This window comes from Phoenix dactylifera, chromosome 15 (assembly GCF_009389715.1).
Source record: "Phoenix dactylifera cultivar Barhee BC4 chromosome 15, palm_55x_up_171113_PBpolish2nd_filt_p, whole genome shotgun sequence".
NCBI classification, from domain to species: Eukaryota; Viridiplantae; Streptophyta; class Magnoliopsida; order Arecales; family Arecaceae; genus Phoenix; species Phoenix dactylifera.
Genome location: NC_052406.1, coordinates 8,790,922 through 8,815,513, shown reverse-complemented (window position 1 = coordinate 8,815,513; position 24,592 = coordinate 8,790,922). Strand labels below are relative to the sequence as shown.

Genomic DNA, 24,592 nt, shown 5'->3' with positions numbered 1-24,592 from the left:
GCTTATATTTGGTTATGTTTATATTTATGCATTGCATGTATATGTATGTATGTATGTATGTATGTATGTATGTATGTATGTATGTATGTATGTATGTATGTATGTATATTATATGGTAGGAAAGCATGGGGTTAAGATTTTCTAGAATTCTTAGGTGCAGCGATTCACATTCTTTGATCACAAGAAAGCTTTTTTATAAATTGTTGTGTTGCTTGCCAATAGAGTGGTAAGCTTTTTTTTTCTCTCTATATATTTCAATAGTGCTATTAGCATAGGAGAAATATTTATCATCCCGAGCTCCCCATGCGGTGTAATTGGGTTACAAGCAGTGTTGTGGTTGAAATCTTGCCTGTGGGTGACCATGCCGAAAGAAGCCGAGGAAACACCGGCCGGGATGAAGAAAGAGGGTCATCTCCTGCGCTTCGGGATATCTGCGCATAGTTTTGGCTAGGGATTCCGGCGAAGGCCCTCCGATGGCTAAGTTAGTCGGACTTTTGGAGAGGTTTCTGAGTGGCTTAGATAACCTCGTGTAGCTTAAAATAGCTAATAATGGCTTATCAAAGGCCTTGTCCTATCCCTTTTTATAGGATAAGGGTCTCGGCCGTTATCTGAAATTTTGAGTCGATTCGTGATCAGCTGGCCATTAATTGGAGGCGACGTATAGCATGGAGATCCATGTTGCGGGCGGAAAATGCGGGAGTTATCTTTTCAGAGGGTCCGCCACGTCATTCCAATGGAAGTGGTCGAGGATGTTCTTAAATGCGTCGTGTGCACACTTACTCCGCGGCGTTACCTGGTGGTATGCGAAGAGTCATTCATCAATGGCCCGCCCCTTGAGGCGGCTTTCATAATGACCGGCTTTTAACACCGTGATCCAGAAATATCTGCTGAGTGAGCCTTTGGCACGATTTGGCTGCTCGGCTGCCTGGGCATGGGATCCGCAGGACCTTCGACGGGATCAAGGTTAACAGGGCCGAGGTTGGCTCGGTCTTCAGCGGGTTCTGAAGTCAGCTTGAATTTGGCCAAGGTCGGCTCGGCCTTCGGCAGGCCGAGGTCGGCCTCCCCCCCCCCCCCCCCCCCCCAGGTTGACTTGGCCTTTTGGCGGGACCGAGGTTTGCTCGACTCTTTGCGGGGCACCGTTGCCTGCGATTGAGGGAGCCTCTCCGGCCCGCTCGTCTCTGAGGTCTGCTTAGCCGGAATTGGGTGACTCCATGCCGGAGTAGGACGATCCATTTTGCCTCCCATCAAGCATATAGCCACATATCTTATTCTAGCCAAATTCAGGTTAGAGAACAAAGAGAAAACAAATTTTATACCCAACAAATACAATTTATAATGTACATGGGTTAACATGTTTTACATGCAAATGTAGCCATATTTAAGAGGCAATTAGTCTTGTATATGTTATGCTAATCCTTGATTTAGTGTGGTATTTTGTTATGTGCAACGGGCAACTAGGGTGCAATGGCTGATAGATAGATTGAGGGTTTAGAATAGATTTGATGCTTATCTCATCATTTGATAGCCCTGTGTGGTGTCACTTACGACTTATGTGTGGTTTTGGAATTATTAAGGTGGTTCAGTTAACATACGTTGTACTGCTTCGGGGTCTAATAGAGAAAGGCTCTGGGGCTTTTTTGCTGTTTTAACCCACTGAATTCGTTGAGTTATTAAGGCCGGAGTTCCAAACAAACAATTTTGCTTGCATTAAAGACAACCGTCTAATGACGACGATAGGCACACGGTGAGATCAAAGGGTCTTCGTGATTAACGCTACCCTCTGCAGGATTCACAAGATTCACGAGATTGCTGGATCCCTTGTGATGCCCACCTGCATTAGCAGATAATAATTTTGACCGGCTTTATCTAGACTTGTTCACCGTTGGGCTGAGCTGGGTTCCAGTGGGATTTTGCCCAAACATTAACAATAATTTACTTAGGCTCGGGCATACTTTCCAGACGCAACCTTCGGGCTCGGATTTTAGATTAGACCTCGGATTTTCTAAACTTTTTTTTCTATTTTCTTTAAACAACATTAAATATTAAATATGATTAATTAAATATTTTATATAGCAATTTCAATACTCAATAAGTACTCGATAATTCTAGATCTTTTCATATTAATTTTTTTTTTTTTTGGTACATCGGCTACTCGCACTAATCTTGCCTTAGCATAGCAAGCATCGTCAAGAGAAAGTAGACTACCCAGTGCTGAAGGAATTTCTGACTCTCGAGTCCAGAGAAACCCACCCGCATGCTGGGTAGAATAAGAGGCGACCTAGTCAGCCGCCCTGTTTGCCTCTCGGTATACATGCACCACTTGGAAGGAATTACACTTTCTCACCAACCACCAGATGTCGCCGAGAAGCGGATGCTCTACTCCCCTCCGCCCTTTCTTTAAAATCCACTCTACCACCACTATTGTGAGGACCCGTGTGGACGTGTGTTTAGTCCCACATCGGTTATTCGCTAGGTAGATCTTGAGTACTTATACAGGATTAAAAAACCCAAATAATAACTTCCGGCTAGCTATTTTGGGTAAGGTCCTGGGTTGTTACAATGGTATCAGAGCGGATCCGGCCCATAACCTATGTGGACTAGGGGACACTGCAGCACGGATCCATTGAGGATGACCACAAGCCAATCGTGGTGTTTGTGATTTGATTTGAATAGATTTGAATCCTAGCTTGACGAGGACGGCAGGGCTTGAACGGGGGGAGACTGTGAGGACCCGTGCAGGCGTGTGTTTAGTCCCACATCGGTTATTCGCTGGATAGATCTTAGGTACTTATACAGGATCAAGGAACCTAAATAATAACTTCCGGCTAGCCATTTTGGGTGAGGTCCTGGGTTGTTACAACTATTGAATCCCCCTCAAAAGTGATGCGCCTAGCCTCTAACACCTATCTCGCATAGGAGATTCTCTCCCACACTGTTCGGAGCTCCGTCTTCAATGCTGAAACTTCGAAAGAGCGATGTCCCTCAGCAGCAACTAATCTAGAGTTTTAATCTTTGATCGCGAATGCAACTCCAGCTCCATCACCACCACCTGGCAAGTTATCATCAAAGTTCATCTTGGAATAGCCATAGGAGAAGGGCTCCCAAAATACAAGGACCTGGATGCTATAACAGCAAAGTGAGGGCCCAGGTTGAGTTGCGCCCAAGCCAAGCTTTAATCTTCAAGTCTGAGCTTAGCTTATTCAAAAAAGAGGCTTATTTTCAGACCTAGCTCAACTAGTCGAGCCAAATATCTGGTTCAAGTCTATAGAGACTTTGGTCTTGAACGGGCCTAGAGGGCCATCTATACCGTGAACAGCCTAGTTCCAACTATATATATATATTGATAAATGAATTAAAAAGAAAACAAGAAGTGCCCGTGAAGTGGGCTAATTCCAGCATTAGGCACGGCACTATTTTTTTTTTAAAGAGCGAATTGAAAAAAGGAAACCATAGGTTAGGCACTTAATTATTCTATTCAAATAAAAAAAAAATTAATATATTGGCGGAGAGAAAGAAAGAAGACAAGTGGCGCATCTAATAAGGAAAAAAATAAAAATTTCAAAAAGAGATTGGAGTTATCTACATCCAGCGTGGACTCGGTAAGCATGGAGGGCAAGAAAACGTGTGTCACGTGGTTTAACGCCGTATCCACGGGAGACCGTTAGCGGGATAAGTCCAAAGTCGGTGACTCGCCTGTCGGCCAACCCCCCGGAAATGGAGAACTCTTCCGCACCACACGTTTAATTTAGACGCGTGGAAAAAACTAACACAACTTGCTTCTCGCATCTCCAGCCGTCCGATGCGGATCGAACAACGAAGAGAATCGAAACAAGCCGCGCAACACCATATCAATATACCATCTCCCAGCTAGCAGCCAGCGCGTTCCTCTCGATGGGCCTCGAGGTAACGCGTGGTCCCCACTACAAGCGCGTGGGGACCGCTTGGAAAGTAACGGCAAAGGTCGGATTGCCGAGCCACGAGTCCTCTTTCCTCTTAAATCCGCTCCTCTATCCTATCATCTAATTTAAAAGAGAGTATCTGATGAATGGCTATATCCTATCCTCTCATTAATCTTTTATGGATTAAAATTGGTTTCAATTTTTAAGATTTTTTTATTTATATAAATATTTTCAACAAAAATTGAATTTTATATAAATATCTTTTTAAAATTAATATTTATATATATACTTCCGTAGAACATCTATTTTTGTGTTCTACTCCTTTTTTATCTTTATTTTTGCATATATACTAACAGTTTCAAACTAAAATAATTAAAATATTTTTTATGAATAAATGTACAAAAAGAAATATTTATGAAGTAATCATAATGAAAGATAAAAAAGTAATTTCAATTTTTTTTATTTTTAATTAAAATAAATATAGTTTTTATTAACGGTATTAGAAGAACCGTTATATTAAGAATATTTGTATAAAAATAGTGTTTTATAAAGGTACAGAAATAAATATAAATTTTAAGAGATTATTTATGCAAATTTGAATTTTTAAAAGGATATTCATAAAAAAAAGCTTATATTTTTATTTTCATATTCAAATAATTTTCTTTTGTCCTTTAGCCAATGAATTTTTCATTTATTATGATATTATATATAGGAAGATAAAATCGAAATAAATATATTAGTGCATTTATAGAGGAGCGTTTTGCAAGAATTTGCAAACAAATAGAAACATTTAGATAATAATCGTATTTCTCACTTTTTTATGCTGCCATGATGGCTTGTCCATGGAAAAATAAATACGAGGACGGGATAAATATGGGACAATTTTGATTCCGTCAATAAAAACAAGATTAATTTCATAATAGTGATTCTGAAGTGACCTATACATAATAATAGGAAGGATTGACAAACTGTGCCCAATGGTTGTGCCAAGTCTATGATCAATTTGCACGAAGTTTTGAAGAGGACTTGCTCGGAAATGTCCTTGGAATTGAAATCTTGGTGTAATGCAAATGCAAAAATGCCGAATGGAATTCCAAATTTGAGGTCAATTTGTCCTCCTCTACCAGGTGCTTAAAAAATGTTTGGACGACAGATGAAACTTCGAGGGGGCATGGTCCTTCTTAAATTCATAAGACTATGGTGTTTCTCGTGCTCGGTGGTTGAAATGGTCCTCTCCCCCCTGCAAGGAGATTATTTTCCATGAAAGCGAAGCTTTCAAGTACACATGAAGTAGGACTTTAACACGCAAGGATTAGGTGGATTATGACATTGCCACGGCTCGTGTCTTCCTACTTTTCTCCGAGTCATGTTTAAATTATGGCATTGCACAGGGATGGGCAGCCAAAAAGACTGTGACTTCGGTTAGCTGCCATGAAAAAGGTCTCAACCACGTGGCTTACTAAGAATCCACGCAAAGAGATTTCCGACCATGCAAGTCAGGGTAGACTGCAAGAATAATCAGAGTTTAGTAATTTTAATCAAAAACATTTGGAAACAAGAAACTGATCTCGATTCAGACTACAAGTGTGAGGCCCAATAGTCCCACATCGGAAAGACTCGTTCCAGAGCCTGGGCATATGAGGCGGGTGTCTCCAAATCCTGCAGACGCGTTTTGGGTGGAAAATAAAACCGGAGAGGGGTGAAGGACGCTTGCATGAAGCCCCAGAACCGGACAATATCTGGCAGGGGAGCCCCGTGTTCCCCCCTCATGTGGCCCCCACGTGGGCACTAAGTGCCTCACGTGCCTCGCAGAGGCGGGGGCGTGACATTTGGTATCAGAGCCGAGGACGGCTCTTGTCCGATGGTGGAAAGGGTGTGAGGCCCAATAGTCCCACATCGGAAAGACTCGTTCCAGAGCCTGGGCATATGAGGCGGGTGTCTCCAAATCCTGCAGACGCGTTTTGGGTGGAAAATAAAACCGGGGAGGGGTGAAGGACGCTTGCGTGAAGCCCGAGAACCGGACAATATCTGGCAGGGGAGCCCCGTGTTCCCCCCTCATGTGGCCCCCACGTGGGCACTAGGTGCCTCACGTGCCTCGCAGAGGCGGGGGCGTAACAACAAGTTTCTTAATCTTGGAGATCGTCATTGCAACGCGATGGATTCACATGTTGCGTCCATGGAGGCAAGCCGAGCTCGTCGAATTGCTAATTTTAAGACATGCTGGTAATTAGGTATCTAAACAGTGTTTTAAGGTGCTGCCTGATTGGTGTGTTGTGTGAAGTTGTTTGGCACCTATTTTTTCTGGAAAAAAAAAAGGAAAGAAACAAAATGACATGGTAAGCCCCAATATGTTGTGCTTAACTATTGGAAGGACAAATCCCAGATAGATTTTTTTTTTTATCTTTTTTATTTGAGTGACAAACCTATCTAGAATATTGAAATGAAGAAAATGTCGAGTAGGTTAAAGGAGTCGGTATGCAAGCATGGACTATTTCTTCTTTCTTCGAATAAACAAAAAAACACCCTCCTGACCAAAGATGTTGATCGCTAACTAAAGGCTTGAAATTTGAGCATAGGAAGAATAGCAGTGCATTTTAATAGGTTAAACAAATGCAGAAATAGCTTTTATAGTCTAGTACATTTTTTTATTAAATTCTGTAGTAATAGTGCAACTTCATTGTTTCACTTTTCCTCATTTTTTCTTGAGAATTAGGCACTTCAAAAGGTTTTATAATAATGCTAGTATAACTTAGAATTGTCCATCAACTGAAGTCATGGAACTATCTTTGAGCTTCTCGATTACTGCTATTATATTATATGCTAGTCAAAGAAGCAAATATTGCATCATCGACTGTTTACTTGGATGGTATCATTCCTTATCACTTAGGCAAGAAGGATAAGAATTTGATTTTAGTTGGGGCTAACCTCTGAGGATGAAAACTACTTGATAGTCAAGGAATGATTCAAAAATCTTTGAATTTTATAATATAAAAATTATCAAAAACATAACAAATCCATATTAGAACAACAGCAAAACAATTCTGAGTGATTTCACTTATTTCCATGGTATACATTGTCATTTTTCTTGAAAATTATCTTTATCATCGCAAGACATTGAATTAGATTCTTAATCCAACGACTCAAGCCAAACAAGAAACACGTCTGATGATCAGCAACTATAAGTATGATTATGAATCAGCCAATTTTAGTCGAAATATGGCAATTACATTAACTTAGATGAAGAGAAACTAGTTGGTTCATATAGACTCCTCATCAAATATCCATGCGCATTAGATGAAACAACAATATTTGTAATTTTTCTGTATGATTTTAGTAAAAGATTTTTTTTCTATATCATTAAAATTATATACTTATCAATAAAAGATAGTAGCAATGAGCCTGAAGAAATCAGTGAGGTATTTGAAGTTCACACGCAGCACCCTTAATTTATATTTAAAAATAATATTTCTAAATGGGAGACAGATTGCCGTGACAGGCTTGGCTTAAATAGCAAAATCCATAAGACAGATCCCCCAACAGCATACATAAGCGTCACCTTCCTCTGCATCCGACACGCGTCCATGAATCCCCTTGCTTCCTCACGCTTGTATGCCTCAACCAAACGGAATGCATTCACCGAGTGCCACGTCTTCGATTTTAGGAATTCCCTTAAAATTGCGCGCGTCGCCCATCATCACAATTCATAGTTTTATGCGGACAATAATAGTAACCATCCGCACATGGGAGTCTCGCTCGACGGTCGCATATATGTTTCTATGCACGCCACCATAAGGAGCGCGGCTTTCTTCATATCAGCGCAACCATTCTAATCTCCGCAGGACCGCAGCGCGGAGATTCCGACAAAAAGCGAGCCATCGTTCCGGACCGTCCGATCGAGGACCCCCTCCCCAAAAACCCATCTCCTAAAATGAGTCGTTTACCCATTCACACCGAATCCGTGCCCCCTTTTATTCCACGTGGTTTCCGTCAACACCGACGGCCACGGAGACTAAATAATATTTATTATTTTGAAAAAAATAATAAAATATTATTTCTTTGTTTTTTAAATAAGATATATTATTTTATTCTTGTTTGACCCAAGACAGCTCCCTCGTGTTTCCCGTTCTTTAATTAATGAAATGGTGATTTTTTAGTAATCAAAATAAATTGCTAGTTTTTTCGCCTCCTTTGCCCGCCTCGCGAATCACGTGTTTAAAATGCCGACCCACTGCCCCAATAAAAGGAGAGGCGAGCGCGTCCCAAGGAAAAGGGAAGTCGGAGAGACGGATTTAAACGAATACAGGAAGAAATCGGAGAGACCTTCGATCGCATTTGGAGGAGGAGAAGGTGATCTGTTTGCTATTTGGATCGCCGGCGAGGGAGATGACGGAGATGGGAAGGAAGCCTGGGGAGAGATCGGGGGTGAAGTCCAACTTTTCGCTTACTTGCAGTCGTCTAAGCCAGTACATCAAGGGGAACGGGAGAATCGCCGATCTCGGTCTCGGCATGGCTCCTCGCCCTCAAGAAACCACCATTGGTTAGTTTTTTTTTTCTTCTTATATTTTTGCTTGGATTTTTGTGAAACTAGGATGGATTTTTTTGACTCTGATATTCTTTTTTTTCTGTTTATTTTTCGATTATTTGCTCGGTATGCTCGTTGGCTTCTGAAGAAAAACTTAGAAATATTTACTGAGATCACGATTTCTGTCGTAATTTGAAATACTTGCCCTTTTCCCTCTTATCTCTTCATCATCCTATCCTTTTTTTCCCGTACCGTTTCTCGAAACTTTATATTTTTCTTCTTGTATTTCCCTTTTTTTTCTTCCTCCGGAATGATGAATCTAATGCCCGTCGATTTCTTTTTCTTTTTCGAAATAAATCTGATTTCATGAGATAGATTTGAAAATTTTGATTTTTAAAATTTTTAAAGTCCTTGTGCCCCCCCGGGGAAAAAAAATCGCACCGTACAATGATCTATTTAATCCGATCAGTTGATCACGACCGTTGGTTCCGATGAAACCGCCGCATCCTGATGCTCGTGATTTTTTACGTTTTTCGGTTATTTTTCCTTGCAGGCAAAGCCGAGGCGTTTCGGCCGCCGACGACGATGTGCTTCTTGCCGGGCGCGGACATTTCGGGAGCCGCCGAGAGGGAACCGGCGGTCGACGATGGCTTTTCCCAGGGAAACGCCATGGAACTGTTTCCCCAGAGCGCCGGGTTTGGCGACGTGGCCCGCAAGACATCCGTCGTCAGGTTTGGGAACCCTGAACCCATCTAACTCTTTACCCTCAAATCTCTTCAATATTACGAAAATTCCCAAAATATATAACATCTTTTTTACATTAAACTCCTTGGTCAATGTTAAATCTTCTTCCGCACTCCCTGAGAGTATTTTTTCCGAAACCGCCTAAATTTGGAGATACATGGTGCAAAACTTGTACAAAACCTATAGAGAAGTTCCAGTGAAGATTTTTGTGCAATTTTGAAGCAATTCTATGCATTTTGCAGAAGACAAGTACCTGGCTAGCTACCTGGATATAGATCTGATCTTGAAAATATCAAATTTTAAATAAATTCGGCCGAAGTAAAAATATGGTTTAAACCCCATATTTGGCCCATGATTAGCTTTACTTGGGTGTGTACATTTTATGATTAAATGCATCCGGAACGCTGAATAATATAATGGAAAAAATGGTAGACTTAAACAACCTTGATCTGAGGATCTCAGTTCTCAGTTATCTGTGTACCCATCTTTGCAATCAATTTTAATGGCGAAGGGGGAAAAAATCAAACCCACCCATAATGTGAGATTTATTTCTCCTTTACTGGATGTTGATGTGAAATTTGAAAGAAGTCTGATAATCCTAATGGATGTTCTGCAGGGAGCCAGAAAAAGGTCAGCTGACCATCTTTTATGGCGGAAGAGTGTTGGTGTTCGACCATTTTCCGGCCGAGAAGGCCGAGGATCTCATGCAGATGGCGAGCAAGGGGAGCTCCAATGCCCAGAACTTCGGCTATGCTCCCCCCTCCGCTAAAGCCACTCAAGCATTGGCCCACCCGAATGGTCTCCGTAAGGAAAATCCTGTGCCTTCGGCGGTGGCTCGAGGCCATGCTCAAAAGCCGGCCCAACCTTACGTTTCCGGTAAGAAACCTCTCTTTATGACAGGATGCTTGGCTACAATATAGTTTACCTGATAAGCTTAGCAAGTATGGAGCAAAGGGATGCTAATATTTGTGCTCTTTGAATGACAGATCTCCCGATAGCAAGAAAGGAATCCCTCCGTCGATTCCTTGAGAAAAGAAAAGATCGGTAGGTAATCCTTGCCCCAGAATTCGCTGCCTAAGAAATGTTTTAGGACGATTCTTTGCCAAATTCAGTATCATATGCATAACTTTTTTTTTTTTTTTGATTTCTCAGGGTGAATGCCAAGGCACCATATCAAGTAAATGGCTCTTCAGAAATGGTTGCTGCAGTCAAACGGGAGGATAGCCAGCCATGGCTTGGTTTGGGACCGCAGGTCTCGATAGCCGGCCTAACCTTGAATTCGGAGTGCAGCAGACAAAGGTCTGGGGTCCCATGATCATGTACCGAGCTGAGCTCAATGGATGCTCTGTCCTGCTTGCTCAATGGACTAACATTCATTCTTCTGGAGGGCATTTGGGTTTTGTTCCGTGTTTTTTTTCACTAATGTTAACAAATAGCAGTTCATGGCTGCCAAATAGAATGCAAGAAAGAAAAGAAATACTTGTCCATGTGTTTATTCATCTTTTACTTGGATTCTCTTTATACAATGACTTGTTTTGAACTTTATAGTTGTCATTATTGTTATTTATATTTTTGTCAATACTTAGACATTATTATGTAATTTCTTGAAGAAAAAAAATTGTTGCCATGCCTTGGACTATTTTTCAGATTGATGGAGGTGGAAACAAGTTGTCATGTTACAATTGAACAAGAATACTACAACAACTAATTGGTCAAAAAGTGAACGGTAGTGGAATAGGGAACATATTAAAAATTCTGTCTGAAGTGGCCAACTTCGACTTTGTTAGCTTAGCATTTCTCCATATCTATCTGCCTTCAACTCAAGAAGGGAGAAAATTGACTTTTCAATCCACAAATTATTTGTACCAAAAGAATCCACAAATAAAAATTAAATCTAGTTGCAACTTGCAAATGAACCTCTAGAGTGTCTTTATATTTGCATTTTAACCATTATTTTCTTTTAAATATGATTTACGTGGAGAAAAGCCTCAGCATCTTCGTATATATCTAATGGATCCAGGCATAGTTGAGGTGGGAACCCTCCATTTTGCAGATGTAGGGTCCCACTAGATTTTGATGGATGAGAATAGAGTTACTCATAGAAGGTAAACTTGTGCATCGCACATCACAAATTAAATAATATTTCTCTTTATACAATCTTTCTCAATCAAATTAACCACTTGTAATAATCTAGTTTAACCTACCATGCTACGCCCTGTTCTTGTTCTCATGATCCCACGTTGCACAGTCGCTTGACGCCGTCTCCATGGACCGAACCCAATTGACTCAATATTATTCTCTGATTCAATAATGCTCTAATGGGAGGTCTCTAGGAAGCTAACAAGCACGAAATAAGCGGGTGTTTGAATAAGGCCTCAAAAGGCCCCAAGTCTAGCGAATACCCATACCTTCAAACGGACGCAAGAGGAGACATACAAAGTGACTTTAGATGAAAAAGTCAGGCATGCTCCTTGGAAGGAGTAAATTAAGGAATAGATAACAATGATATGTGGGAAGATATGATCGAATTTGAGTAGAAAGTAGCAGAGGAATACGAAGGCAACCTTCTCACGTCTGTTCACGAACACTGCAGGCTAGAGCACCCCTAAATCTCGCTTTCACTTTTGCCTTTTGCATTTGGACCTTTGGTTGGGTAACATTTATCATTTTTTGATTTGCTTCCTTCCTGCGGGAGGTCAAATTCAAGTTTTAATTAATTTTCTTTTGTTAAGTAATTTTATTGTGATTCGACATACAACAAACATATTTACGTTCTACAGGATTTGAATCATCGGGTTTTGGAGACCGAACAATTTTGATTCATTGAAAATTTGTTATCGATTACTTAGGATCCTCCATGGAAAAAAACCCATAATTTCTCCAATAATTTTTAAACAATATGGACGGATGTCATTTTTTTTTTCCTTTTCTTTTGGTAACATCCATAGGCCCAGGTCAAACCAGAATTTACTGCTAATGTAAAATGGTGCCGATGGCTATTTAGCTATAACCTAAAAAAGCATTACGACTACTTTCACACCAATACTTTGGTTTCATCCTTTTCTAAATAATTTTTCGTGCTCCCGGGCATATTGGCTCGACTCTCGCAGGTATTGCATACTTTGTAGTTATTAGAGGACCTAACGAGTCCAATCTTAGCACAAATTTTGTTGTAGCGTTACAAACGGGAAACGGGTATTTTCTATATTTAAGGGCAAGCCTAAATTTTGGAAATTATTATTATGATTATTTTAATGATCGTTTAGTGGTATCTACACCAATAGATCCATGTATGGTTGAACATTTTTTTGCCTTCAAGCTCGGTCCAAATTTTTCTCTCGGCCAGGTTTAAGTCTAAATTTCCGAGCTGGCAAATTCTTGACGACTCTCTGGGAGCCTTTCGTTGTTTTTTTTGGTGTTGTGGCTTCAAGGGTCCCTACTCCCTAATGCGTTAAACAATGAGGGGTTATTAATATTTTTTTGGGTTGATGTTCGGCTTTGGGGTCACCGGTGGAAGAGGGACAAAGAAAGATGCTAATTTTTTAAAAAATAAATAATTATATTAATATATTATTAATTTGATTTATTTTTATTCTACGATTCTAAAGTTAAATTATCTGACTTTTATCTATGTTTGCATCCATATATCCACTATCCAATTTGTATATGTATTTATTTAAAATAAATATAGATATAAATCATTGCTTTTGACTAATATCTATGTATTTATATTTATCGAATAAAATAAATATGAATATTATACAAGTATCTAATTTGTACGGTTTCAACCTTAAAATAAATGGCATTAACCTTATCAACCGGTGCAAAGCCCAAAATAACCTGGAATGAGGCCCAACACAACCCAATATTACATGGAGTAGCCCATTAAAAGAGATGATCAAAAAGCAAAAAAAAAATATCGCACTCCCTCGTCCAGGGAGAGCCCAGAAAGGGATGCAACTTTGGGCTCGTTTGCTTTGCGGAAAAAAAAGAGAAAAAATGTGGTCAATGAAAAAGTAATGAGATGCCGCTTGTTTGGTTGGAGTTTTCAAAAGAGAGAGATAAAAAAGTTGTATTTCTATAGAAATATGATTTCCATATTTTATGGGAAAGTCTTTTCCATAAGAAATATGTTTGCTTTTCCATGAGAAAGAAATCACTCTATTTTTATTTTTTTCCAATAAAGCCCTTCGACTTTAAAGAGGCATTAAAGATCTAATTTTTATGATCATGAAAGCCTTATGATCATAAGGCTTCAAAGGAGTGACAAGCGTAATAATATTTTACATGCATCTACTAGAAGGTAAAGCTGATCATCCAACAAATTTGGTCACATAAAATATCAAATTTTATATAGATCTGACTCGAAGCCTAATTAAAAATAAATAACATTTCGGCACGAGTGCCTGGCCTATCATCACCTCTGTTAGAAAGTTGTTTTTGTAAATCGAGATAACAAATTCTATATAAATTTTGATGGTCAGTTTACAGGGTGTGGACAGGATTCACAAGAGGTCATTTGATCTGATCCATAGTCCTATCTCATGGTACAAATTGAACTTTGACCCTTCATCCTTATCATCAGACAGCCACCGCGCATGCAATTACACACAAAAAGAAGTAAAACAAAATGGGGAGGCAGAAAAAAGGAAAAAGTTAGCATAGAGTCCAAATTAGAATGCATGAGCAAAATAATATGGCCTGCCTGCTGATTGTCCACTTCGCATGGCCCATGCTTTTGGTGAAATTAGCCAGAGATTTTGGCCAGGCCTGGACCACGAGCACTGAGAAAATAGTCAGATCTTATGTCTCAATCATCATAACTGCTACCACAACTATTATTTGAACCTACCATTAAACTCTATTTGATTGCTGAAAAGTAAAATAAAAATAGTAGCTTTCTTTATAAAAAAATAAAGAAAACAAAAGAAAGTTACAATTTTTTCGATGTTTAATTATATTGAGAAAATCAAGAAGAAAATTACGAAGAAAAGCTTTTGTCTTATTTAATTAGAGTGCGTCCTATTTTGACCTTCAAAAACTTTAGCTACTATTACATTGTTTGTTTGAAAAGGAGAGAAGAATAAAGTAGGATGAGGTATAGCTAGGATTATAATCAAAGTATTCTTCTACCATTCTTTCGAGTAAATCAGAATCCTACTAGTACACTAAAAGTAAAAGTTTATAAAGAAAGTGAAGATAGTTCCAAGATGAAGGGAAAATGGTTTCATCGATGGACTAAAAGTCATTTTTTTAGATTATATCCATTTATTTATCCATATAACTAGAACTATCAAGTAATCGCTAAGTTTCTGTAACTATCCAGAATAGCTCATCATGGCTCTCGATAGTTTCGGAAATTTGCTCCCATAATTTTACGTACTGCATGCATAATATAATCATGAACCTAATCTTATTCTGAAATATAGTTACATCCTTCAGACGGTGTCACTGTGTATGTCATGGTAAGCTATGGCCGAGTCTTATTCTTTTGGCTTGCGTTTCCATGCTTGTTGCGATCCTCCAATTTAATGCTCGAATCTTGCTATATCTAGTAGGGATAATGTGACTTAGTTTTATCATGATTTCTTAATCTCATTCATGTGGCACTTGTTCACACCATTTAAGTTATCGAGATGAGGTGCAAACAAGATTGGATTGATTTGCAGGCATGTCACCGTTGTCTAAATTGAAAATGATGGATGGCAATAGGTTTAACCTACAAGAACTTTCGCTACTAAATGCTACTTTCTCAGAAAAAGGAGTGGCATCTACAATACCACACTCTGACCTATGAACTAAGAGATAACTAAAGATAAACAAAAATAACTAAAATATAAAATAGAAATGTTGATTATTTGATTATAAAATAGAAATATAAAATAACTATAGTTTAGTGTTTATACATCTATAACCACTAGGCAATGGTCCATCTTTAGTATTGACACCTATTATTTTTGGCTAGTATCAGTTCATCCACTTTTTTGGATGGTTGCTGCAATCAATTCTAACAATTCTTTTACTTTCCATGCTTTAGCCTTTCAGCAACCACCTCTACTCCACACATCCTGCTTGCGAATCTTTTCCTACATCAGGCCGATGTCTTAGCCGCATGAACATCATGGAACATGATAAGCCTTTAAATCAACACTTAGTCTTCCATGTAGGTTGTACTGATAACCGACCTATTCTTTAAAACTTATCTTCATATCTTGGCCTATGCTCAAGGTAATTAGTTGGTTTGCTTCGACTAATTTCCTTTAAAATGTCATGTGACCATCTTATGTGATGGCACATTAGTCCTTTGGCTAGCATTTGGTCTTCTGCAAGCCCGGTCACCAGACATCATCTTAGCCAATTTTTATGTATCTGATAAGTAAATGACAAACCTAGTCCTATCCAATACTACTCTGATTAACGGTCTCCATCCTTGTCACGTTAAATCAAATTCGAGTGTTTGACCTAGTTTTCGTTAATTAGGTTAGTGTTGGGGAAATACCCAAGTCATGCCACCTCAGAGGCGCTCGACTAAAGAGCGCCGACCAGAGAGGCGCTCGACTAGAAAGCGCCGACCAGAGAGGCGCTCGACTAGAAAGCGCCGACCAGAAGCAACCCCGCCACAGGACACTCCGCTAGGCGACCAGCTCGGCTCGGCACCTGTGCCGGGCCCGTGCCTTAGCCGAATACCCAATCTCCGCCTAACCCTCTAAAAGATTTGACAACTAAGTACATGACTCCACTACAATCTGCCACCATCCCTAAGTCATCAAGGCACGAGATCTCCGCAGGTACTCGGCACGACCTATCATTAATGCAAAAGACCCCCTCAGGCCTCCGATGCACTCAGTCATTAAATGAACACGGCTCAAGACGATCTCCGGATCACTGAACCATCAAAGCGTATGGCTCACCCTGACCACCGGTTCACTCAGCAATTAATGCACTTGTCGTCTACGAACCCCAGGCCCACCACGGCCGGCGGTCCAACCACCCCAACGGGTCTGATCAACCGTGACAGCTCCCTGACTCCGGCCTGATCCGGCCTTATTTTCCACTACGCCATTAATAAGCAAGATCGTGCCCAATTATTACAAAAGAGGACAAATTTCCCTGTCACCTCCCAGTTAACATAATATCTTTCTATAAAAAGGAACCTGGGGAAGGGGACAGGGGGGACAACACAAAAACACAGACACATGAAAAATACAGGGAGGAAGGGAGAACAAACACTCTCCTCCTTCACTCCCCCCACATATTAGCCCCCTCTGACTTAAGCTTCGGAGGGCCGGCGCCGGAAAGCCCGGCCACCGGCTTTCTTGCAGGACTCTCCAAGAGGACGCCACCAGTCGACGTACCGCCATCCACCGCCCCAGCAGCGGAGCTCCTCCCCTCTGGGTTCGCGGCAGCCCCCGGGTCCAATTTCCAGCAACAGTTAGGATATATCTTGATAAGACAATTGGGATTGATGTCTAGTTGAGTTGAGTAATGTAATACCCGGAAACAAAAAAAAAAAAAAAAAAAGGAAAGAGGCGGATGGGCCGGCCCGAAAAGACCGGGCCCATCCCCCTTATCACGATCGTGCCTAGGGCACGATCGTGGAAGAAGAGGGTAAAGGGAGGGGGGACGGCGGCGGCGGCTTGGAGAGGCGACTCGCCGGAGAGAAGACGAGCGCCGGAGAGGGGATCCGGCCGGCCGCGCTTCGGTGAAGACTCCTCACAAACCAAGTGAAGAGCTCTCGGATCCGTGTTTTTCAACCGAGCTCGCCACGGATTTCTTCCTCCGATTCCTCGCCGGAAAGGCCGCCGGAGCACTCATTGGACTGAGGTAAGCATGGATCTTTCCCTTGCGTATCATTTGCTTGGTTTTTGGGTCGTGCGGATGGGATTTTGGCCGGCGGATCGCCGGAAAAAGGGTCCGAAACAGGGTACCCCTGTTTCGGCCTCTTCTTTCCGGTTTTTGGCCGCCGCCGGCCGCCGAGATGGCCGGGATTCATGGCGGTTGGAATTGGTCGGGTCTGTGAGGGGGTCAGAGAGGGTTTATAGGCTGTGTATGTGATGAGGGAGGGTGGATCCGAGGTCTTCTTCCTCGGGATCCCATCCTCTCCTCCTCTTCCCCTCGTCGGTTGGCCACCGGCGGCGGCGACGGCGGCTGGGTGTCGTCGGTTGGGGGCCGAGCCACCATCACGGTGGCCTTTCCGTGGAAGAAATGGAGGAAGGGGGAGGGGTCTGTGTCGGTTGGAAAGAAGAAGAAGGAGAAGAAGAAGAAGAAGAAAAAGAAGGAGGGAAAATAAGAATATAATAATAATAATAATAATAAGAGGAGAAGGAAAAGAAGAAGAAGAGGAAGAGACTTCTTCTTCTCTCTTTCTCTTGGCCGGCCACCATCGCCGGTGACTGCAGCAGGGGCGGCCGGCGATGGTTCGGCCAATGGTGGCCGAGGGTGGGGAAGGTGAGGGCACAGCCACCCCGGCTGTTGCCCTTGGACCAAAGAGGTGGAGGAAGAACCCTTCTCTATCATCCACCCTTCTTTTGGTCTTTTCATCGGGACCGGCCATCGTCGCCGGCGTGGCAGCGGCCACGGCTAGCGACGACATGGGCCGGTGGTACAAGGGTGGGAGTCGGGCCACCCCGACTGCCCTAGACTTGGAGAGATTGAGATGTTTGGGGATCTGGTTATGGACCCCATAGTAAATATCAATTATGGTTTGAAATATTTAAATATTAAATGATTTAGTTTGTGATTTGTAATTGATGTTGTAGAGGAAGAGTCGGCAGAGCCAGGAGATTTTGATCAGGGGACTCAGCACCCCAGCTCGTAGTTGTGATCCGGATCTGTAATTGTGACAGTCTACAATCTCTGTAAGAATCCCTACATCTGAGCACTTCTATGCATATATTGATTTATCGTTGGATTTATTTACGGTTTTGATGTTATTGCTTGTGAGTTGATATGATACATATGAGACGAATTTTTATCAACATATTTTCATTATTATGTTGTTATTGTTTATGAGTTGATGCGGCACCTATGAGGCGTGCATGTTGTTTATAATGAAAATATTGAGATAAATTCATTTGGGGAGAAATAACATATTTTTTGAAAATTTATGGAAATATGTGATGTGATGGGAATGTGATTGAACATGTAAAACTAGACATGTAATATGGGTTGGACTAATCTTGTCATGAGATAACCTCTACGAGCTTATGCGTAGGATAGCGGCCACGAGCTGATGCGTGGGATAGCCTCCACGGGCTTACGCGTGGGATAGCCTCTACGAGCTTATGCGTAGGATAGCCTCCACGGGCTTACGCGTGGGATAGCCTCTACGAGCTTATGCGTAGGATAGCCTCCACGGGCTTACGCGTGGGATAGCTGCCACGAGCTTATGCGTGGGATTTGTGCAGTCTTGGACTGGGACATGATCTTGGTTAGTCCAACGCCAGAAATGAAAAGTTTGAAAACTTTGGAATTTGAGTAATACGGAAATGGATCACATAATGTGAAAAAGGATTTGTGTATATGTACTGATTACATATATTTGTTGTTTGTTGAGCTTTTGAAATGATGAAATGATATATATTTTGATACTTGATTATTTTATGATTTTATTGTGTGTGGCTGTTGGGATTCTTACTGGGCTGGAAAAGCTCATACTACACTTCCATTTTTTTTCCAGAGGCACTGGATTCGTAGAATCTGTCGGATGGGACAAGAAGTGAGCTCGATCTGGAGTCAGACTGCTAGATAGGTAGAAGTCAATTTATCTTTTATTTATGGACATTTGAAATTATGTAATAAATCAGTACATTGTAGCTGGATTTGATTGAATTACATCAATCTTTGATTTTGGCATTTATGGAAATATTGGAATTATTGGAATTGTTGTTTATCTTAGGCCTTGCATGATCTTTAGGGCATTGCTCTAGGGCTCATGCGGCCGGTCGCGTGCCGGACCCGGGTGACGGGTTCGGGGGTGTGACAGAGTGGTATCAGAGCTTAAGGTTAAGGTGTCCTAGGATTTAGGTCCAGGTGAGTGTGAGTGGAGAGTTATGATAGGAAAACTATCTTGGTTTATAATCACCTGAGATTGTAACAGGAATGATATTGGAATCTGAGCATATGTTTAAGACCACTAGAGACTGTGGGCTTAGGGCATTAGAGTTTGAGGTTTAAGATCACTGGAGATAGTGACAAAATCGGAATATGAGCATATGTTTAAGATCGCTAGGTATTGTGACAGAAATATATCATAGCTTGAGGTTATGATCATTTGGAACATGACAATTAAATTCAGTGCTTAAGATGTAAGATCACTGGGTATTGTGATAAAATGTATGCATTGGATTTGGTTTTTAATGAGTGTGGAAGGAAAGTATAAATTGTCTTTGATCATGATAAGAGAGGTTTGACCTAAGATAAGTGTAGGTCAGAAATGACATATCGGTTATACCATGTGCAGATATTATTTAAATGATTTGAAAGTTCAAATTTGATGGGGGTTTTGATGTGATCATACTTTTGGTTTTGCTGCTAATTATTAGAGTGGGATTTGTACGTTGATTTAGTATTGGAGTAAGCTAAGGAGATTTCATAATATTGAAAGGAACGTTCTTCGAAGTTGAAAATGTATGTGGATTATATCTGGTGTTGGCATGTTGGATATTGCAAATAGGTCTATTTCCTATGGATGTATTTGATTATTTTGAGGCCATAGAGTATGCATATTGATGGGAGAATTCTAATTATTTGAATTCTCATGTTTGGATTGGGCTACTGGATTTTACTTATAATTGTAGAAGACTATTTGATGTGTTAATTTAAAACTCAAGCCTAGGTTTAAGATTTGAGCAGGGATCTTTTGTCATTGTTGATGAAGCCACTAATAAATGTCATATTGAGTAGAGACTTCGGTCATGAGATGCTTACATGAATTATCATATATAGCATTGTTGATGGATGTTAAGAATCTTGGTGAAGAAAGATCTGGAGGTTGATAGAGTTAATTCCTACTCATAGTGATATTGGCTCAACAGTTCTAACCTATTGAATTTGAAGTAAATTCTGTTGGAAGGAAAATCAATGTAGCTTTTCTAATTACATTGCAAAGGGAATACAAGAATTACCCCTTTAAATTAAACTTAGATATTTTGGGTTCTAAAAAGGTTGTGGAGATCATGTAGTGACCTTAAACTTGACTAAAGGATTGGGAATTAGTTATGGTAAGTATACTCTATATAAATCGAGAACAAAAAGATCTAGAGGTTTTGCTCTAGTTCTACTTGAAAATTTAAAATTTGGATTTTCTTAGTCTCGATGCAAAGTGATACTTTGGACAGAAATCATTTTGTGACTTTAGAGAATTTGATGAGTTAGATCAGAGTGCGCAGCGGAAGTGTGGTGGTTTGACTTATTTTGAAACTGGTTAAGATCATTAATATTTGATCTAAAAGGCATTATGATGAAATACTTGAGTTAGTTTCAGGAGAATGTTGTTGATTCTATGGATCTCTTATTTGTTGGAATGATGTGGGAGAAAGAAAAGAAAAATGATTATAGAATATTAAGAGCATTTGATACTAAAGATTTCTCCTATTGCTGTCAAGCCAATTATGATCTCTGTGTAGAATCAAGAGAAATTAATTTTTTGGGATATAATTATGGCATTTTAATCTAAGGTTGGGAGTTTGGAATTCTTTTGAAGGAGATCAAAAGAACTTACTATGTGTGGTAAATAAAAAGGATCAAGTTTTGAGATGCTGTGATTTTTGTATGTCAAAATCTTGTGAGTAGGTACTCCAAGAGGGAGACTATTTGAGATCTCGGGGATGATATAATGGATGCATATTTTTAAAGTTTGAGGCTTCAAGTAAGTTAATTTCGAGGACGAAATTTTTTTTAAGGGGGAGAGTATGTAATACCCGGAAACAAAAAAAAAAAAAAAAAAAAAAAGGAAAGAGGCGGATGGGCCGGCCCGAAAAGACCGGGCCCATCCCCCTTATCACGATCGTGCCTAGGGCACGATCGTGGAAGAAGAGGGTAAAGGGAGGGGGGACGGCGGCGGCGGCGGCGGCTTGGAGAGGCGACTCGCCGGAGAGAAGACGAGCGCCGGAGAGGGGATCCGGCCGGCCGCGCTTCGGTGAAGACTCCTCACAAACCAAGTGAAGAGCTCTCGGATCCGTGTTTTTCAACCGAGCTCGCCACAGATTTCTTCCTCCGATTCCTCGCCGGAAAGGCCGCCGGAGCACTCATCGGACTGAGGTAAGCATGGATCTTTCCCTTGCGTATCATTTGCTTGGTTTTTGGGTCGTGTGGATGGGATTTTGGCCGGCGGATCGCCGGAAAAAGGGTCCGAAACAGGGTACCCCTGTTTCGGCCTCTTCTTTCCGGTTTTTGGCCGCCGCCGGCCGCCGAGATGGCCGGGATTCATGGCGGTTGGAATTGGTCGGGTCTGTGAGGGGGTCAGAGAGGGTTTCTAGGCTGTGTATGTGATGAGGGAGGGTGGATCCGAGGTCTTCTTCCTCGGGATCCCATCCTCTCCTCCTCTTCCCCTCGTCGGTTGGCCACCGGCGGCGGCGACGGCGGCTGGGTGTCGTCGGTTGGGGGCCGAGCCACCATCACGGTGGCCTTTCCGTGGAAGAAATGGAGGAAGGGGGAGGGGTCTGTGTCGGTTGGAAAGAAGAAGAAGGAGAAGAAGAAGAAGAAGAAAAAGAAGGAGGGAAAATAAGAATATAATAATAATAATAATAATAAGAGGAGAAGGAAAAGAAGAAGAAGAGGAAGAGACTTCTTCTTCTCTCTTTCTCTTGGCCGGCCACCATCGCCGGTGACTGCAGCAGGGGCGGCCGGCGATGGTTCGGCCAATGGTGGCCGAGGGTGGGGAAGGTGAGGGCATAGCCACCCCGGCTGTTGCCCTTGGACCAAAGAGGTGCAGGAAGAACCCTTCTCTATCATCCACCCTTCTTTTGGTCTTTTCATCGGGACCGGCCATCGTCGCCGGCGTGGCAGCGGCCACGGCTAGCGACGACATGGGTCGGTGGTACAAGGGTGGGAGTCGGGCCACCTCGACTGCCCTAGACTTGGAGAGATTGAGATGTTTGGGGATCTGGTTATGGACCCCATAGTAAATATCAATTATGGTTTGGAATATTTAAATATTAAATGATTTAGTTTGTGATTTGTAATTGATGTTGTAGAGGAAGAGTCGGCAGAGCCAGGAGATTTTGATCAGGGGACTCAGCACCCCAGCTCGTAGTTGTGATCCGGATCTGTAATTGTGACAGTCTACAATCTCTGTAAGAATCTCTACATCTGAGCACTTCTATGCATATATTGATTTATCGTTGGATTTATTTACGGTTTTGATGTTATTGCTTGTGAGTTGATATGATACATATGAGACGAATTTTTATCAACATATTTTCATTATTATGTTGTTATTGTTTATGAGTTGATGCGGCACCTATGAGGCGTGCATGTTGTTTATAATGAAAATATTGAGATAAATTCATTTGGGGAGAAATAACATATTTTTTGAAAATTTATGGAAATATGTGATGTGATGGGAATGTGATTGAACATGTAAAACTAGACATGTAATATGGGTTGGACTAACCTTGTCATGAGATAGCCTCTACGAGCTTATGCGTAGGATAGCGGCCACGAGCTGATGCGTGGGATAGCCTCCACGGGCTTACGCGTGGGATAGCCTCTACGAGCTTATGCGTAGGATAGCCTCCACGGGCTTACGCGTGGGATAGCCTCTACGAGCTTATGCGTAGGATAGCCTCCACGGGCTTACGCGTGGGATAGCTGCCACGAGCTTATGCGTGGGATTTGTGCAGTCTTGGACTGGGACATGATCTTGGTTAGTCCAACGCCAGAAATGAAAAGTTTGAAAACTTTGGAATTTGAGTAATACGGAAATGGATCACATAATGTGAAAAAGGATTTGTGTATATGTACTGATTACATATATTTGTTGTTTGTTGAGCTTTCGAAATGATGAAATGATATATATTTTGATACTTGATTATTTTATGATTTTATTGTGTGTAGCTGTTGGGATTCTTACTGGGCTGGAAAAGCTCATACTACACTTCCATTTTTTTTTCAGAGGCACTGGATTCGTAGAATCTGTCGAATGGGACAAGAAGTGAGCTCGATCTGGAGTCAGACTGCTAGATAGTTAGAAGTCAATTTATCTTTTATTTATGGACATTTGAAATTATGTAATAAATCAGTACATTGTAGCTGGATTTGATTGAATTACATCAATCTTTGATTTTGGCATTTATGGAAATATTGGAATTATTGGAATTGTTGTTTATCTTAGGCCTTGCATGATCTTTAGGGCATTGCTCTAGGGCTCATGCGGCCGGTCGCGTGCCGGACCCGGGTGACGGGTTCGGGGGCGTGACAAGTAACCTTGATAAGGCGAGAAGAGGAGAAATGGGGCTTTATCTTCTCCTTTTAGTCCCCACCTATAAATTAAATGGGTGAAGAGAAACCCAACATATGAAATACCTATTCTCCACACTCTCTCTCTCTCTCTTCTTCTTCTTTTTTTTTTTCCTGCTTACGAATAGGAGAGGGAGAGGAAACCTCATGCACGTAGGGGCCTCCACTTGGCCTTCCTTCTACCAGAAAATGTTCGATGCGGGTAAACGAGATGGCCATCCTTTACTCGTACCCTTCTCGACCCGTGGGTTACCCCATGTGTGAGTACGTCACTCCAGTACTACCTCAGTATCGTCGGACCAGATAGCGACTCCACCGGACAAACCAGATGGAGGTCATCCGATCCCCATATTTAATCGATGCCCGTGCGTTTTGAATCTGAGTCACTCTGATGGAATCATAGCTTCTTTCCAACCATGCTACCACCTTGGTGGCTCTCTTCCCCACTTTTGATATGTAGATAAATCACTTAACAAAGTTAACTTTGCAAGTCCCCCTTTTCTTCTATTTTTATATCTGTAATGGAACCTTTTATCCCAACTACAGAATTCCCTAGCTTTCCGATTTTTATGTGCAATGGACAAGATTATTTTAGATAGATATAACAATTTTAATTTAATTCCTGCTCAAGTAAAATCGACAAGCACAACAACCTAAAAACAAAAATGTAATCATCAAATTTAAAACAAAATAAAAATTAACAAAATCGGCGAAACACATTACATCCATCCATTCTCTGAGACAATGCATTAAGATGTGGGTCCCAAAGGCCCTCAACCATGCTGAAAATAGACAGGTTCCACCGACGCAATGGGCCGGTTTTCTTCGACCCGTTTCCTTCCGGTCCATCGTTTCACTCAAGACCGCTCCGTATCGAATTCCGACAAAGGCCCACGGCTAAATTCATCCGGTTGTCTTCTACCACGGCCCTGTCGGCCCACTGTTTTACGCCGGACAGGCACAGGAA

General features: G+C 41.4%; 1 protein-coding gene and 2 long non-coding RNA genes across 3 annotated transcripts; all 3 read left to right on the top strand.

Annotated features, from left to right (window-relative positions):
- Window positions 1-8,152: 8,152 nt before the first annotated feature.
- LOC103698715 (protein TIFY 10a-like) lies at window positions 8,153-10,804 on the top strand. The gene is made up of 5 exons (XM_008780758.4): window positions 8,153-8,436; window positions 8,975-9,152; window positions 9,782-10,041; window positions 10,152-10,209; window positions 10,318-10,804. The coding sequence occupies exons 1-5, from the start codon at window positions 8,283-8,285 to the stop codon at window positions 10,478-10,480; spliced, it is 813 nt and encodes a 270-aa protein (XP_008778980.2). The 5' UTR covers window positions 8,153-8,282; the 3' UTR covers window positions 10,481-10,804.
- Window positions 10,805-16,739: 5,935 nt separating this feature from the next.
- On the top strand, window positions 16,740-18,880 carry LOC120113358. Its single transcript, XR_005515273.1, has 3 exons — window positions 16,740-16,989; window positions 17,925-18,023; window positions 18,845-18,880. It is a non-coding gene; the product is annotated as an uncharacterized LOC120113358 (long non-coding RNA).
- A 2,352-nt stretch (window positions 18,881-21,232) lies between these two features.
- Window positions 21,233-23,307, top strand: LOC120113293. The gene is made up of 3 exons (XR_005515171.1): window positions 21,233-21,426; window positions 22,362-22,460; window positions 23,282-23,307. It is a non-coding gene; the product is annotated as an uncharacterized LOC120113293 (long non-coding RNA).
- Window positions 23,308-24,592: the final 1,285 nt, after the last annotated feature.